Genomic DNA, 14,211 nt, shown 5'->3' on the forward strand with positions numbered 1-14,211 from the left:
AGATGTGTATAAGAGACAACACATATGCAATGCTTTATAGACCTAAACCACTCTATTTCCAACACTTCATGTGAAAGTTGAATTAGCCGGTATCATATATTCAAAATATATATACTAATGTAATGCAAAGCTCATCAATTCAACTAAATTCAGTTCGTACATAGTACTGTGAAGTGCTTCTCCACTCACATTCGATGAACGAATCAGACAAAAATAAATAATAAAAGCTTATGCATATTTAACCGGTATCATTCATTTCAAAATTAATATACTGATCGTAATGCAAAGCTCATCAATTCAATTTTCAATTAAATTCCGTTCGTTTATTTATTGTTACATAGTACTGTGAAATGCTTCTCCGAGCACATTCAACGAACGAATCAGACAAACCATATAAATAACAAAAGCTGATTCCTATTCAAAAGACATTTCATTGCCAATTTTAATATCCGATGCAAATAAAAAAAATCTTTGACATGCAGTGTTTGCGCATTTAAGTAATTTATTCTTATTAGAACGTGTTGCTCCTTCATACGACTCAATAAATGCATGGTAAGAGCAAAGAGTACCTTCATTGTAAGAAGTGTGCTTTCATACAATGATCTGCAGAATTTACAAAATTATTAATTCCAAAGATTTTAGACTTCTCAGTTTAACATATGACATTTAAAACTGATTTACAAGTCTACATCAGTTTAGAATAAAAGGTGATGGATGCCTATAATCTTCAAAAACCAATAACATCAATACCGTTAGAACAATATAGAATAGCCTCTCCTTATCATTCAAGTATTGTATACACTAAAAACAGCATGTAGTAACAATAAGCAGTAAAAGGCCCCCCTAGACAGGGACCTTCATTCATTCATTCATTCGTTCATTCTTAATTTGCCTTTCATAAAAATCACAATACAATTGGTACCTACAGAAAAGTAAACGAAAAAAACAGTAAACCTAAGGAGGCAGGGAATAACACAGGCAATTAAAATCGCTGTAGCTCATAAGCTTGTTCAACCCATTCCTAGAAAAACAAAAATAAGTTAACACAATATATCGAATTATATGATATGAAATATAATTCTCAGAATTCGCCAATAACTAGAATGATGCGACTAAATTTTAGGTTAATTGCATAACAAAGAAATTTAATTAAAATAAGATTGAGAAAAAAAAAACATTATACAAATATCTATATTCATATATATATATATATATATATATATACATATATATATATTCATATACACATATGCGCACATATATACATAGGCCTACGTATACAAAAAACTAACAAACGTATACAGTTCAATAAGCTAGATATTTGGAAGAAAAGTGCTATCAGAGTTTTTACATAAAACAGATCGTGAAGATCAATTAACACAGAAATATTAAAATAGCGGTATAGAGAGAAAAAAATTAATGTATAAATTAGATTTTGGTTATATAATGTTCTTACGATTTCGCTGTAATTACATTAAAATTGTCCAGTACTACAGAGTCTTTGAGTTCATTTGGTAGGCTTGACCACAACCGCGGGAACTCGTTGATGGTACAGTATTTTCGTTCATCGGTACGTGCGTAGTGGTGTCTGCGTATCTTGAATTTCCTATAGTGTTGTATGGAGGCTCTTAACAATAATTATTATACACACTGATGCGTTATATTTAGAGGCCTATGTTGTTAGTAGAGGTCGTGAATAGATTTTTACACATACTAGGCTCCACTAATTACCGAGCAGATTACAGTATATACCCCGAATGATAACCTTACCGGTACTGTATATAGACTTAAGTATAGTTGTAAAAATGTATTTTGTTTTTAATAGCAATACGGTAATAATAATGCTCTAATAATTATAATAAAGCAAAATATAATATTTATTTAAGAATAAATAGGTAGTGTCTATTTTTTTTGCTATTAAGGCGAGACTTTTTTTATTCCTTGTTTCGCGTACTTATTTTTTTTAAAAGATTATCGGAGGGTGGGGGCTGAATAAAGATAAAAATTAATTTTTTTTTTCTTATTTAGCAAATTGTTTTGCCAAAATCATCCAGACGGAGGAGAAAATAAAAATAAAATTTTATTGGGGAATGTAAAAAAGGATGATGAAATGCTTCAAATTTATATAATTAGGAAGAAATATACATAGGCCTATCTTATATTTGGAGATTTCTAGGCAGCATAATAAAAATAAAGAAAAAATGTTTATTTTTTCTGAAATTTCCACTTGAGTACTGTATATACAAAAAATTAAAGATGATATTGACCCTCTGGAGTTGATTTGTAGGAAACTCGATTTATTTTCAACGTGGTCCGATGAGAAGTTACAAGAGATTAGTGACATGGGTAGAATCGAGGAATACAATCATGATGCCGTAGTCGTGAAGGACCTGCGGGACATTGGCTGGCTTCTGTTTGTTACAAAGGTAGGTCCGCCAGATGTAAGAAGGAGGGGCGGAGGGACTGTGCTGATGGTGTCCGATTGTGTGGGTTTCTGCTGAAGCGATGTTTCTACAGTATATTTATTTTTACAGGGTAAACTTTCTCGTGTCAAGGTACATCTTTATGGTTTAAATCATTAATGTTTTGCTTGTTTTGTCTGAATTTTATAATTAGGCCTTTGCTTATTAATTAGGCCTAATTGGAATGTGACACTCTTTGATATTTCAGTAAATAAAAAACCCAACTCTTTTCATTAAAACATAAGCGTTACGATACTTTAGGAATTTTTTAATGCAAACACGTCTAGGTTAGTTTTCGTCAGCTGTACTGTTTTAAACATGTGTAGGTCTAAGTACCGTTACATTCGATATAGGCCTACTTTAATGAGTGTTAGTGGCACTAACCATGGAGGTATCACTAACTAACTAGGTCTAAGTACGCCTATATCGTGAAGTTGATTGTTTTTTGTTCACTGTAAATTTTTAATTCAAATAATCACAACAATTCTATGTGTTTGTAATTAGGCAATTTGATTGATTGTATTTCATTATCATAGGGGAAATGCGACGTCTTGAAATTAGTTGACGTTGCGAAATGCGTAACCACACCGATCGATAACGACAGCAGGAGTAAGTCTATGCCAATACGATCACCAACCCCAGTGTCGTATGGTGGAGATGTTCCGTTATCTCTTTTAAGCAAATCTGACGTCATTCCGGACCCGGGGGGCAGAGGATGGCCTGGTCCGTATTCTTCAACGTCGCCATGGATTACACATAGCTCAATGCCTGCAAACAGACCTAAAACAACGGGTAGGTACTTCAATTAGGCCAATTAGCCTACTGGAATTATCTCCAGTAATAGACAATAAGATATGACTTGGATTTAATGTGCACGATTGGCCCATGAGCAGAAAAAAACTAAATCACTAACTGCGCTAAATTAATAGCCTTTAACTAACCCATTTACCAAAGTAATCAAATTAGGCACGAACCAAACAGTGGCCCCGAAGAGACAAAAAGTGGGCGTGGTCGGGCGCTAAAAACATTTTCGAAAGTGGTTTAGGGGACGTAGACCCCCGAAAATATGAACATTTAGGGGTTTCAAAGGCTTATTTAATAGATTTTGAGTATTAATATGTACAACATACATATATTTTTTTTGAATTTTATTTTCTCCCGATGAATTGTGCTTTTTCTCCCCGACCGGGGGGGGGGGGGAGGAAGGCCATAGTTCTGCCTAGCCCCCTCCCCTCCCCCGTAGTGCCACCACTGGAACCAAATATCACTGCACCATTCTCCAACATTTGAGACATGTGGTACCCTTTTGTGTTTCATTGTGAAAGGAATTGATTAATTAGCTTTTGGTAGTATATTTTTATTGTGACTTAAAGTTATTAGTGTTATTATTATTATTGTTATTGTCATTGTTATTATTATTATTATTATTATTATTATTATTATTATACCGTCACCAAACACCATCATCAGCATCAACTTCATCCTTATCTTCGTCATCAGTCTCATTGTCGTCTTCATAATTCCGTCCATTGTTATAATTTTGTAAGACCTGATGTTGCAAGACAAAGGCCAACATCGTCTTCTTCCGATTGTAGTTAAAATTAAAAGAAAGTATATTTTTTCAGGTCAGTTAGCTTTAAAGAATGGAAAGGAATCGGAACTACAGGAATCTCGGCCTCGAAGTGCTACCGTCCGATTTGAAACGTCGTCAGTGGTGGAAAGTACGATATCGGAATTCGATAACAGGTCATTATCTAACTCGTTACCCAAATCCACCGGGATAAGAAGGTACCGTACTTCATTCTATTGAATCTAGTTACCCAATTCCATGTCAACTGTAATATAGGGGTGTGGAACGAAACATCATCTGATAGTCAATGGCATTTGAGACATATACTTGATTACCGTACCTTAATCCCACGATTTGGATACTTATCAATATCATCTAAGACGTCATGAGTTTTTCCCCGCTGACGATTCCCTCATGAGGTTAAAAAATGTAAGAATAGCCTAGAGTGTTTTAGGTGCTATTTAATCGAATCATAATTTTGACGGAATTTGATCCAAGAACCTCTGGTTACAGACCCCCTACGCATATGCCACGGTTTAGATTACCTGTTTGATAAGCAATGGTACAGTAGTTGACGATGAGGGGGAACTGATTGGGGGGGGGGGCGGATGAGAGAAATGTGTGCAGGTTTAGTGACGCAGAACAGAAGACGAAAACAAGAGTACATCAAGTAGGATTGCCTAAATGTTGTAAATAAAATGACAGTCGAGAGGCTCTCCAAATTGAAATAGTAAACAAATTTAAATATTTAAAATTGTATAAATAAAATTTTTCCCATTAAATTACAATTTATATAGAAAAGATGTGATTATTATTTAAAAAGATAAGGTTAATTAAAACTACACGAGTTCCACAAATTTTGAAGCTGTTGGCACTTGCGTGCATACGCTATCATATGACCAAAAACAAAGCGTCTTTAAACTATGGGGGGAATGCGCTATATCAAATTGTATTATCATCTCCAATTTCAACTGCAACTTATGATTATTATAGATCTTCATACTCTGGTGTGTCGACTTCAAGTTCTCCAAAAACATACGGGGTTCAGACATTCAAAACAGAGGATGTTGAAGCTGGGGTATACATCAAAATCGACGAGTTAAGATCAGGCCAGTGCTTTGTAAGTTATAATTGTTGTAAATAATGTTACCGATTTTTTGAAGTTTCAACTTAAATGGATGTTAACAACTAACAGTGTAAGGCTTAAGTTTACTGATAAATTTATGTGACATCATTGCAGGGAATCGAAGGCGTAACTGGTAGCATGTCGCATCTCTCATTGGTCAGCTGTGGCAGTGAGATCGTTCGGGTTTCTTTGTCAAAATTCAAGGAGTATGCAGACGAAGAGACTTTGGCGAAGGTTGAGGAGATGATTGCAACATATCCTTCCGACAGCTATCTCTGGAGTAGATTCGTAAAACAAAGCAAGTGGAACATCTTCAAAAACAACATGATCGCAGATATCTTCCGTGAAAAGAAGACAAATACCAAGCGCCGAACGTCCATTAATAGGTCGCTCAGCCGATCAAGTGATAGTGATCAAATTCAGTTCGTACAAAATGCCTTCCCAAGGATAAATTTCAGTGCCCAGGCTTGGGCGGACAATGTCGTACCCCGTGCTAATGTTAAAAATCGACAGACGCCTACTTACAGACCAAGATCGAGGAAGAATAGGCAAGGTTTATCACCGCATAACTCGATGAAAGATGCGTCATCAGTCGAGGAGCAGTTATCATCATCAAGCGTTGCTTCGTCAACACCAAGAAAACCAAAGGCTACACGCTTGCATGGAAGCACTGTCTCGCCATTGACATCGAGATATGCACGTTGACAAAAAAAATTGCTAAATTTATATAGGATTCCTTAACGTTTGAATACTTCTTTCCTATTCGTTCATTTCATTAAATGTTAATTAAATTAATGAAAATGTAAATTAATATTATTCACAGGTGCAATATATAAAAACAAGGCAAGATATATGTCCCAGTACAAAACTGATAAATCTATTAAGAAAGTTGCCCAATACATGAATACAATCTATTATTGTTAATTATTATTATTAACAGTGCAATATGTAAAAAATGAAAAGTTCACCGAGGTCAGAATGAAATAAGGGAGTGTTAAATGTGAATGCAATTTATGGATTGTATTTGTTTATAGAAGTTTAGAAATGAATAAAAATACAGTACACCAGAAATGCATGATAGCCAAGAACACATTTAATACACACAGTATATTCTTTTTGTGTTGTTATAAACGTCAATAACATTCAACATCTGATCTGATTAATATGTATATTTAAGTAGCTAATTAATAATGTTCCTGTATGTAGTTATACTCCATTTTTGGTATGTCTACGCCTGCTGCCACAACTCCGATTTCAGAGGTTCTGCGTACTATACGCGAAAACTCCGAAATTGAAGTTTCCAAACTTTTAATCAACCCTCCGACCTCGGAGTTTATGCGTATTAGGCCTATTAATTAGAATTGCTATCTCTATATTCTATAGTGAGAGATTGTTTAAATAATAGTACGCAAAAAACTCCGAAATTGGAGGGTTGATTACAAGTTTTGAAACTCCGATTTCGGGGTATCAAGAGCTTGTTTAGTAAGCAAAACTCCGAAATCGATGGGTTGATTAAAAGCTTGAAAACTCCAATCTCGGAGTTTTCGCTTATAGTATGCAAAACCTCCAAAATTAGAGCTTTGACGGCATCTGGCAGACAAGTTAAGGATTATAGTACACATCTATATTATCAATACAGTATCTTAATAGTTTGAACTGTGTCATTGGAAGATAATAACTTACATAACCCTTTTTGAAATAACAATTGAATGTTATAATTGACTTGAATTTTAACTTTTATCCCTTGACTGTTAGATTAGCTTTTGTTTATTAAATCTATTTATATATTTATTAGGTTAGTTCCTTTCCCCTTAGATTTTGTCTCAATTGCTTTAGTTCGATAAGCCCCTCCTATTTACAAGCTCCCTGGAGTTTCTTGGAGGTCCATTTCATCCTTTTATTATCCTTGAATTTGATGAATAATGAAAAAATTGTATTGATCTTTCAAAGTTTTCTTTTCTCTTGATAATCTACCACAGATAGTGTACTGTAAAACCTCGAATTAAAGCCCAGTAGGCTTAATCTCGAGATGAAGCCCATCTCGAATAGAAGCCACCCTGTTTAGTTTGCAAAATTTTCCTCGAAAAGAAGCCTATGGGCTTCTTTTTAAGATAGCAAAGGCTTCTTTCCGAGATACAGTAGTACAATACATACACTGTACATGAATTTGAAAAAACAAAATAAAATAAAAACAAGCTTGGTTCATACAGTAGTTTAGCTGATTTAATGCCAGTTGAATACACTCCAAGATACAGATTGATGTTACAAAGGCCTTATTTATTGATTTATAGTACAAATTCACAAAATTTACAGGATTCATTTTGAAAAAAAGCCCCCTTTTTACTTTCCAAAAGTAGCCTCGAAAAAAAGCCAATCTAATTCTCGCCAAAAAAAAAAAAATAAATTTTCTACAAAAAAAAAAAAAAAAAAAAAAAAAAAAAAAATTCGAGGTTTTACAGTACTTTTAAAATTAGTTGTTCATTATCTGTGATATCAACTGTTTAAATTTTTTTAACTGCTTTGTAAAAGAAAAACATTCCAGCAAAAACAATAAAGTGAATATGAATGTTGTATTCTATTATTGAAGTGAGCTGTAGCCTACTTGCCTTCCAATCCTAGAGTTAAAAATCATGTAAATACACTACCATGATGTTTTTACTAAATTTGCCACAAAAAACAGCTCAAATTATCATCTTGAAACTTAGTTTGTACATTGTATATGAGCGTTTAAGTTAATTGGCTTTGGATGAGTACAAAATATAATGTTCTCTACGATGGGCCCTTCTGCTTTTGAGGGTTATCCTTGGTGATTACACCGAATAAATCCAGTCCAATCCAATCCTGTCCTTGTTATGACTATGACTAACCATGGTCCGCAGCCCACATTTGGGCTGTGAAACATTTTTGGAGGGCCGCGAAGCCGTCTGGAAATTGAACAAAAAATAACAAAGAGACGTTTCATCATGGAGAAAATAGTTTTTAGTAAAGCCGCTTCATTGTTACAGCGAATGCGTCCCTTGCACACGCTGCTAAAGTGCCAGATGATGCATTCTATTTGAGTTATAATAAGCGGTTTTTGTGTCTATGCCCTCTCGGGAACTAGACACTATGTTATCATTTAGTATTAACCCTGTAAATCGAGTAAATCCGGTATGGAGGAATGATGGGATGAGTCATGAGCTAAAGATAAAAATAAATATAAGACTTGTCCTAGAAAGATCACTACAGTAAACAACACCACACATTTTTTGATAACCGAATGCCCATGTGGATTACTAAACATAATACCTGTATAGTAAGGTAGTCTTTCAAAGTTGCGAAGTAACAGTGTGCGTAAAAGTTTTTGGAAGAAAGAGAAAGCTATGACGTGTGTAGCTGAACCGTGTTTGGTTGATCCCTGGTTGAATCATGGTAAAAAAGGGGGGGAACACAAATGTACGGTATTATTTATTTAATAAAATAATATTTAATTTGTATAAAATGAAATTTTATCAGTGAGAGAACAGATAATGATGTCAAAATATTGTTAAAAAAAACCCCAAAAAAACAATCAACAATTGTGGGGGGGGGGGGAACACAAATGTACGGTATTATTTATTTAATAAAATAATATTTAATTTGTATAAAATGAAATTTTATCAGTGAGAGAACAGATAATGATGTCAAAATATTGTATATACATGGAGGCTTCATGATCAAAAGTTCTTTCCACGATTTGGTATGTCGGTCCCAGGCGCAGCTGGGCTGCTGGGCCGCGGCTTGGTGCCTGGAATCGTAAATAGGCTGTGAAGTAAAAAGTTTGCGGAACGCTGGTCTAGATATCGTCTTCAGTTTAGAAGTTCGTAACACCGGGGCTGGTTTTGCTCTCGAAAAGGAGATATCCACTTGGTTCACATAAAAAATGCTTGCATTAGTATCATTATTCATAACCAACCATCATATAAATGATGGACTACGTAGCCCCAGCATTATGTTTTGAATTTTTCTTTACATCACAGGATGTTCAATCAGAGTCTGAATCATTCTGTTGGTTAGTGGCTGTATTGAGGCTAGCAACTGTAGATAAATCTTCCTGTCCAGACTGAATTCTTTCACCTGAAAAAAAGTGAAAAATAAAATAAGCAAGAAAAAAAATGAAAATGGTGCAATAGTAATGTTGACACTTATTACAGGTTTCGGGATAAATTACAAAATGGAACTGTAGCAATCTTGTAAATCATGCTTTCAAAGAACTCCAAACAAAAAACTTGATATTAAGACAAAGTGTATACTACTGCTACTTGTACAAACAGCCATCTTTTTAAAGACATTTGGCAGGCATTGATTTGACGTTATCATTAGTAGGATACTGCTTTTAAAACTATACAATTTGAAGCGAGCAAACAGCAGCACTGTCATTATCATAGAAGATAACAATATAATGTTGTAATTAATATAATATAGGTATAACGCATTTCTATCTTCAAATTGCCTAGTCAATATTGAACACTTTGTGACCGACAAACAAAGCAAACAAACTTGAAACACAAAATAAAAGAACCACATACTCAACATGTGAATAGTACTTACGTATCAATTCTGCTATGGCCCTTTGCGTTCTTCTTTCTAATCGCTGAAGTTTCTTTGCAACATCACGTTTTAAATCCCTTATAACGAATAATTCAAAATCATCAATTATTAATGTTGATTTTATTTGATACATGGGCAAGTCATTGCCAAAAACAAATACATCAGTCTTAAGATCTATTTACACTATCAAGTTTTTATGTGAAAAGTACCTCTGATTTGCACATTATATGGGTGTGAAATGACAATATCATACCCGTATATGGTAAATCACAGATTTGATGGTGTGGACAGCAGTCTGAGGTAGCAATCCCTTGAAGAAACACTACACACTATAAAACTAAACACATACAACAAAATGTTCGTTTTACGAACGTCAAATTTTCGAATAGTCGATTTTACGAATGGTCTTTGCTGCTGCTGATGACGTCATCATCGACAAATTATTAACATTAAAAAGTCTGATTGCGCATGTTTTTCAAAGTGATAATGTAAATTTTTCATAACAAAATCAGGTTTGTTGTATTTATTTAAATTAACAGTTCAATCTTTTCTTCCATTTCTGCTATAATAATCACTATAATATAGTGATATATAATAAATATTATAATGTAATAAACCTAACCAAAACCAGGGAGTTATTATGCCAAAACAACAAACTACCAACCAACCCATATTGAGTGCACATAACAAGTGCGTCAACAACTTTATAGACATCGTGAAGAGGATAGATGATCGTGAAATGCATGTAAACAACACAATTCAGTGATCTAAAAACTAGAAAGAACACAACCAAAAGGACCTTAAAACATACAGATGTTTTAATAAGAATTAAAACAATACTGTATTTTGTTAAACGGAAGAATGACAGCGATTACAATAATTTGGTTTTTATCGAAGGTAATTTCTGCTAGGCTCAAGTGCAGTAGACCACATCAGCCTATCGCCGCTCAATGGCAGAGGATAGCTTGGCCAAGGTAATGGAAACTGACACCTGATCTAGTTCACAAATTTTTCAATTTACGAATACCCCTTGCTACCAAGGGCTACGTAAACTGGAAGTTTCACTGTACACAGAAAGGGATTAGTTAGTTCATTTTCATGCATTTTGAGGCAATTGAAGTGTTCTTACCAATCTGGTTTTCTGGGAGCTAAGTTCATTATATCAACTTCTTGCACCACTGGCACAGGCTTTCCAGCTGATAATTGATCTGCAATATGTTCTTCAACTAGACAATGAAAAAAACACCGTGAATGACCAAATAACTTTCAGACGAAAATTTTGGAAAAATTAGTGCCTAGTTATTTAAGAGAGTCGAATATTAGAAAGTGCAGCATACTACAAGTTATTGGATTGTGAAAAAGGTAACTTGTGTTGTAGATATCCCAGTCTGATTGTTGCACTGTTACAAATTGGTTGTCAAATAGTGTCTCAATGATACCAACCATCACTACATTGGATAAGTTAAAAATCTATGTGAATCATTGGTATTAATTCATCCATGAGAAATCAGCTGTCAATCATGTTTATTCTCGATTTTTCTCATTGTGGTGAAATGTACTATACAAAATTGTTTATTTTTTTAAAAACTAGTTACCAGTTTAATAGTCAAAACAGAATATAATCAAGACAAAATATAGAATGTACCAGAGGGTAAGGCTGGGTCTGCTAACTTGTTCTCCAATAGTACCTCATCTGCAGGTTGGTAGTTTTTGAATACAGGCTTTCTGTAAAACAAACATAAAAAAAACAATCACAGTACTGTTTTGATTAGGTGATTCTGATAAATACTAGCAAAAACCACAATGCTTAAAAACAAAATTAATAAAACCACAGCAACTAAAACTACAGCAACTGAAACCACAACCAGGCTAACAGCAATCAAAACCATAGCAACTCCAACAACATCAACTCTTAACATAGGACTGGCACCACAGCAACTCCATCCACGCCAACTCCAGAGCAAACAAAACCAACAACCCAACAACAACCAACACAACAGCAACCTAAAACCACACACAAAAAATATAGAAACACACCAACAATAAAAATATAACAACCAAAATCATCGCAACTCTAACAAAAACCACTAGTAACCCAGCCTTCAAAACAAAGGTAACTCTAACCACACAACCAAAAAGTAGTCATATACTGTACTATACATTAAAATTAATTTGTTTGCATTTCACATTTGTCCTTTATTGGCAGACAGAAGGGAACTACAGTATGTACAATATTTGTTTGTTAACTGGTAGCAGTTATTTGTTCTGTAACTTAAATTAATAAACAAACATGGATGGTATTGTATAGGAGTGATGTTGGCAGTACAGTATCTTACATAATTTCAGAATCTGCATCTTCTTCAGCAAAGTGCTTAGCTTTTGGCTCAGCAATGTCACCTTCATTCTACAAAATAATAAAATATCCATTTAAATTTTAGATTCAGAAAATTATAAACTGCTGCCCTGGCCCGGTGGCGCTTCAGTCTTGACATTGACTTTTGCTCCTTTGCCGTTTTGGTCTATGCCTATTGCCGTTTTTGTAGTTGACATTGCCATTTTGAAACATTTTGAGGCCCAAATAAATAAAAAATGATACTTTTTTCAATTCAAGATTCAGTTTCAGGGTAAATTCAAGTTAAAGTCTAAAATAACAGAGTAATATTAGGCTTAGGCCTACTACATTATACAGTACAGCTACAGTCGTAATAATATCTAGGCCTAGCCTAGGCCGGTGCTAATGCACTTTCGCACCTAAGTTTTAATTCTTAATTTTTTACCTCAACGTTCTTCTCACAGTCACAACATATAATTAACAAACATGTTCACATGATTTAACCACTCACAAAGTACCTTTTTCAACAAATTAAAGCCCACAAATAAGTACTGTACAGCGAATCTGTGTTCGCTAGCATGACGAGCGGCTGCCATTTTGCAATTAGTAAGAAATTGCCAGAACTTTAATTCTTAATATTTTTACCTCAATGTTTTTCTCACAGTCATAACATATAATTAACAAACATGTTCACATAATTTAACCACTCACAAAGTACCTTTTTCAACAAATAAGCCCACAAATAAGTACAGCGAATCTATGTTCATGACACTAGCACGACGAGCGGCTGCCATTTTGCAATCAGTAAGAAATTGCCAGAATGTCTGAGTTTGCAGCGTGAAGTTTTTTTATTAAACGTTTATGAAAACTTATCTATTTGCCGTTTGTATGTCATTCTTTATATTGTATGGTGCTGTTGTTTGACTATGTGTGGTCACATGAAATTCACACATACAATAATTACTTCAAAAATTAGTAATGATCCAAATGCTTACACAGATCGAAAAATAGGGCCTGGGCCTAGGCCTAAATCCAGAAAAACAAAGCCAATGATAAACGTCGGTTCGATCAGGGTGTTGTTATTTCGAGAATCATGTAAAAATGTTTTATAATTATGTGTTGTGACTTTGAGTAGAAAATTAAGGTAAAAAAAATTAAGAATTAAAAGTTAGGTGCGAAAGTGCATTAGCGCCGCCTAGGCCTAAGTAGTAGTTAGTAGTAGCTAGCCACACACACAGGGCCTCCATAAATATGCCATCTGAAACGGCCCAAACTAGTTTACTGTAGGCCCTGAACTGGGCCTAGAGTAGATTATCCAAAGGGTCCGATCGTCTGTAGGCTAGCCTAGACCGACAACAAACATGATTCGAAAGTAGGCCGCCCTAGGCCTAGCCTAGGTTGACCTGGCTAGGGCCTAGGCCCTAGGCTAGGTCCTAGGCTTCGAACAGGGCCTAGCCCCCGCCATTGGGATTAATATTATGGTATTTCAAATAGAAATTGGATAAATATACGAGAGAAATGTTAAAAAATAATATATTAGCTAACATTTCCTTGCTGTCTCTTTTTTAACGCCTTTAACCTTTCCTTCCTTTTTCGAGCTTCTTCTTCCAATGATCCGACAGCCGCCATTTTTTAAAGAAAACACGTTGCTTCCAACAGTCAACTCGCGTCAACCCGCGTCAGATAAAAACGATCACGTCAATATTGATGAACGATGAATACTGTACATCGATTTCAACAACAATAGAGCGCATGCATATTAATTATACCACTATGCGTTTAACATAAACATGAACAAAAAAAGGAAATATGTAATTATTTATGTTAAGTGCCAAGCCTTGTAAAAAGAAGATGCTAAGTTTTATTTTAACCACTTTTATTCAATAAAAAGAAGATAAAAGACAAACTGTACAAAAACACACATTTCAATAAAATATAAAAATAAATAAATAAAACAAATTCCTCGGGTTCGTACTATACCTTAATCAAGCTTAGGAGGGGGCATGGCAATTAGGCACAGACAAAAAAGTATGAAAATAAATTAATAAAAGAAGGAGACGTGGTACCGTATTTCCCATGTGTTTTCTGAACATTTTATTATATGCAAGAATAAATTTGGATTCTTCAATTCAGCGGTTTTGCGTAGGCCTAT

General features: G+C 34.5%; 2 protein-coding genes across 4 annotated transcripts in view; one reads left to right on the forward strand and one right to left on the reverse strand.

The window, feature by feature from the left end:
- The window catches only part of LOC117108107 (cyclic nucleotide-binding domain-containing protein 2-like), a 16,186-nt gene extending 8,762 nt beyond the window's left edge, over window positions 1–7,424 (forward strand). For all 3 annotated transcript variants that reach the window (XM_033250050.1, XM_033250051.1, XM_033250052.1), the window contains exons 7-11: window positions 2,288–2,426; window positions 2,999–3,254; window positions 4,088–4,250; window positions 5,026–5,152; window positions 5,273–7,424. In XM_033250050.1, the coding sequence (XP_033105941.1) occupies window positions 2,288–2,426; window positions 2,999–3,254; window positions 4,088–4,250; window positions 5,026–5,152; window positions 5,273–5,863 (1,276 nt within the window). In that variant the 3' untranslated portion in view covers window positions 5,864–7,424. The remainder of the gene's footprint in view (window positions 1–2,287; window positions 2,427–2,998; window positions 3,255–4,087; window positions 4,251–5,025; window positions 5,153–5,272) is intronic.
- Window positions 7,425–8,739: 1,315 nt separating this feature from the next.
- LOC117108064 (coiled-coil domain-containing protein 12-like) lies at window positions 8,740–13,740 on the reverse strand. Its single transcript, XM_033249927.1, has 6 exons — window positions 13,605–13,740; window positions 12,064–12,131; window positions 11,373–11,452; window positions 10,857–10,953; window positions 9,728–9,804; window positions 8,740–9,253 (listed from the first exon to the last, which is right to left on the reverse strand). Exons 1-6 carry the CDS (start codon window positions 13,686–13,688, stop codon window positions 9,162–9,164), a joined length of 498 nt encoding a protein of 165 aa, XP_033105818.1. The 5' UTR covers window positions 13,689–13,740; the 3' UTR covers window positions 8,740–9,161.
- Window positions 13,741–14,211: the final 471 nt, after the last annotated feature.

Source organism: Anneissia japonica, unplaced genomic scaffold (assembly GCF_011630105.1).
Source record: "Anneissia japonica isolate Jap-2015-1 unplaced genomic scaffold, ASM1163010v1 scaffold287960_len3192837_cov198, whole genome shotgun sequence".
NCBI classification, from domain to species: Eukaryota; Metazoa; Echinodermata; class Crinoidea; order Comatulida; family Comatulidae; genus Anneissia; species Anneissia japonica.

Excerpts from the sequence above, each read along its gene's own strand:
- LOC117108064 (XM_033249927.1), bottom strand. The coding sequence starts at position 13,688 with ATGGCGGCTGTCGGATCATTGGAAGAAGAAGCTCGAAAAAGGAAGGAA. Across the intron at positions 10,954-11,372 it reads AGACCCAGCCTTACCCTCTG|TTGAAGAACATATTGCAGAT; the intron begins GTACATTCTATA and ends TTCATTGTCTAG. Across the intron at positions 9,254-9,727 it reads GGCCATAGCAGAATTGATAC|GTGAAAGAATTCAGTCTGGA; the intron begins GTAAGTACTATT and ends ACTTTTTTTCAG.